The 3,493-nt window shown below is 39.9% G+C and overlaps 1 protein-coding gene across 1 annotated transcript; it reads left to right on the top strand.

Moving 5' to 3' along the window:
• The first annotated feature begins 1,439 nt into the window (after window positions 1–1,439).
• Window positions 1,440–2,276, top strand: LOC129761091 (omega-amidase NIT2-like). Its single transcript, XM_055758794.1, has one exon. It carries the CDS (start codon window positions 1,440–1,442, stop codon window positions 2,274–2,276), a length of 837 nt encoding a protein of 278 aa, XP_055614769.1.
• The last annotated feature ends 1,217 nt before the right edge of the window (window positions 2,277–3,493 follow it).

Below are 3,493 nucleotides of genomic sequence, written 5' to 3'. Positions count from 1 at the left end.
CCTTCAGATCGAAAATATGTTTTGACATTTTCACCTAATGTCATCATTAAATATCCTTATTTAAATTCTTGCTAGAAAAATATGTTTTGGATCGAATGCTAGTGAAACCATTTGGCAAAATTATTAAGAACGTTGTTTTTGCCAGTAGTATCAATTTTTAAAATTAATTGATTACCATAGAGTTATTTTGTTGAAATTGAACGGAAAAATAGAATCCCGAAACTTCACACGGATTGACTACATATTCAATCTTAAATGATTCAGCCGAGAAGGTTCTGTTGTATTTATCGACATCAATCTTATTGACGGGACTATAAATTTTCCTCATTTGCACACTCTTTGAGCGCACACAAATCAACCTGAGCAACAAATATTCCTGATGTAGTAATGAAAATGATAATTCGAGACCTTGCACCCCTGCTGAAAAGTCTGTTGACTCTGAAAGGCTGATGCAATTCGTAGACTGTGTTGATAATAACCTGTGTAGACATTGTCATCACACTGTTGTGATTTTTTTAAAAGAAAGTTCACCGTTTCCCTTTTTTCCGGTGGGAATAATTCCTGGCGTAGAATTGGAGGATGCTGGAATGAAATGCTTCTTTTGCAATGCCTTGTAAGGTAGTGTGGTTCGATAGCATGGATATCGGAGGCAGCCACCTTAATATCTAGGTTAACTCGGTACGATTGCTGCTAACAACAACAAAAAACGCAGTATGAAAAACATTGATAATGAACTCACGGAAGCAAATTAATACTGATAAGGGTAATTCGCAACAACTCAAAAGATCTGTTTAGGATCGAATACAACATTGTAGCATATTCACATTCTACGGAGTATTGCAATGGAGCCAGTGAAATTTCGACAATTTTTTTTTAATTCTTCATTACAGAGACTTTCAGCCGTAGAAAATTTCGACTATTGTTGTTTATATCTAAATTAATGTTCTATATGGTCCGTGATCGGAATATCATAGGTGATGTTGTTTTTGTATTTTTGGCATGTTAGAGAGACTAGGGGAAAACAATCCGTCCTTTACCTACAAGTTCTATCCTCAAATATCGTCAAATGTGTAAATTTAATATTTTCAAAAACATTTGTTATTCTTGCGTGCTGTCTAGTGATTAGAACGGATGAAAATCAAAAGATACATTTGCTCTATAGGATCATGTCGTTGTGTGTCGTCTTCTCATTGTTTTGGAAATAAGAAAATGATAAAAAAGAAGAAGTATACCCGTATCAGCAGCCCATTAAAGCCAATTGATAGTTACACAATGTACTAAATTATATTACAACTGACCCATGTCGATAGTCCCTTGTTGAGGGAGACGCGCGGAGTCGCCCTATCGACGGTGATAAGCACACGTTTACCTATATAAGCAGCAGCACCTTCGAAAGGTCTTCACAGTTCTCGTCCTTTTCAAACCGCACACCGAACAAAATGGCTCATACGTTGAAGATCGCTGCTCTCCAGCTGGGAAACCACTCCAACAAGAGGGAAGCAATCAACAATGCAGTCAACCAGATCCACACGGCTGCAAAGGACCGGGGCGCCAAGTTGGTGATCCTGCCGGAGTGTTGGAATTCGCCGTACGACACTAAACAGTTTGCGCAGAATGCTGAGCATATTCCCAATGGAGAAACCAGCAAGGCTTTGGCGAAGGCAGCTGCTGACAATAATATTTACTTGGTTGGTGGAACGTATCCCGAAGAGGACGGCGGTAAAGTGTACAACACTTGTCCTGTGTGGGGACCGAAGGGCGAGTTCCTGGGAAAGTACCGGAAGATGCATCTGTTCGAGGTGAACATTCCCGGAAAGGTCAACTTCAATGAAAACAATGCTTTCACTCACGGAAATAATTTCTTGAACTTCAACATCGGTGATTTGAAGGCTGGCGTGGGTATTTGTTACGATCAGCGCTTTGCCGAATTCGCTGCTGCCCATCGCCAGCACGGTTGTGACTTGTTGATCTACCCGTCTCAGTTTGACACCTACACCGGTCCGATGCACTTCGAGGTGACTGGGCAGGCGAGAGCTCTGGACAACAGCATGTTCGTCGTGATGTGCTCTATGGCACGTGACACCTCGCAGGACTACGCCGCCTACGGGTACTCGGCCATCTGCGACCCTTGGGGCCGTGTAATGTGTCGCGCCAGAGAGGGCCCAGAGATGCTGATTGCTGACTTGGACTTGAGAATGCTGACGGATGTCAAGAAGCAGGTGCCGATTATCCACCAGAAGAGAAACGACATTTACGAGTTGAAGATCAAGAAGTGAGCAGCTTCGAGCGGTGAAACTAACAAACCAACGAACGAAATATGTGGCATAACGAATTATAAATTTGGAACAAATAAATTTTGATTGGAAACTAACGTGGTATTTGTTGATGATTCTTGAACATACGATTTCGGTTTTTTTTCTTTCTGCTTGCCTCAAAGATCAATCTTGTATTGACCATTTCCGCGTTCTTCGGAATACTTTGCTGAAGTCACAGCAAGGCTGTCCTTTGAGCATGGCTCTATTTAGTCTTTACGTCGTGTCATTGATTAAAATGACTTACTTGAACAATGATGGTTCCTCGTCGTCCCTCCCATACAAATGAAACACAAGTTTCTGCATAACTCGAGAACTAATCAAGCAAACGGAATCAAATTTGTCATGTGGAGGTTTTAGAGAGCACAATACGTTTCTATGGCACCAAATTTGGCATGTGAGGTTTTAAGGGGCAATAAATGTTTCAATGGTGGTTTGACACTCCTCCATCTCTCTAAAGTTGGGGGGAGGGTTGCCATACAAACGAAATACAAATTTCTGCATATCCCGCGAATTAATCAAGCCAAGGGGTAAGCGCAAAACTCGAGGAAAGAATCGTTCGATTTGAGATGTCATCATTTTATTATATTTTCTGTATCAAATATGTATTCCATGTGAGGGAGAAACATGTTATTTGCAAGTGATGACAAATCTTGAACGAGAATTTTGTCTGAAAATAATTTGATTTTACAATGACGAGTTTTGGTAGAAGTATAAGGAAATTTATAGTAAAAGGATTTTTTTTTACTTTATTTATTTAATTAGTCATCAAGCAGTACATTTTGAAACTATTTGAATATATTATAACTACATAATCATTAACTTAAGTCTAATTAGCTTAAACTACAGAACAATATAAAAAATATATAATTTATTTCTTCGTTGCCTCGTAGGTATTATCCTTGTCTGGAACAGTACCTGTGGTGGGTCGTAGCAACTACATCGCCAAGTCATGTAGCATTGGTATCCTTTGGTAGTGAGTGCCTCCTTGCTCCTGTAATGATCTCATCTCAATGGGTACTAAGTTCTGCTTATGTAATAGGAAAGGAAGAGAGAATGGACAAGTGGGAGTAGGAGATGCGACCTAAATAATAATATTAGCGCTTCTTACAAAGATTCCTACGAAGACATATATGGGGAACATAAAATTAAGGTCGCGAGTAGCTAAGATATCATATCGC

Source organism: Toxorhynchites rutilus, chromosome 1 (assembly GCF_029784135.1).
Source record: "Toxorhynchites rutilus septentrionalis strain SRP chromosome 1, ASM2978413v1, whole genome shotgun sequence".
NCBI classification, from domain to species: Eukaryota; Metazoa; Arthropoda; class Insecta; order Diptera; family Culicidae; genus Toxorhynchites; species Toxorhynchites rutilus.
The sequence above is the reverse complement of the archived record's forward strand: the minus strand, read 5'-3'. Positions and strand labels throughout refer to the sequence as shown.

Excerpts from the sequence above, each read along its gene's own strand:
- LOC129761091 (XM_055758794.1), top strand. The coding sequence starts at position 1,440 with ATGGCTCATACGTTGAAGATCGCTGCTCTCCAGCTGGGAAACCACTCC.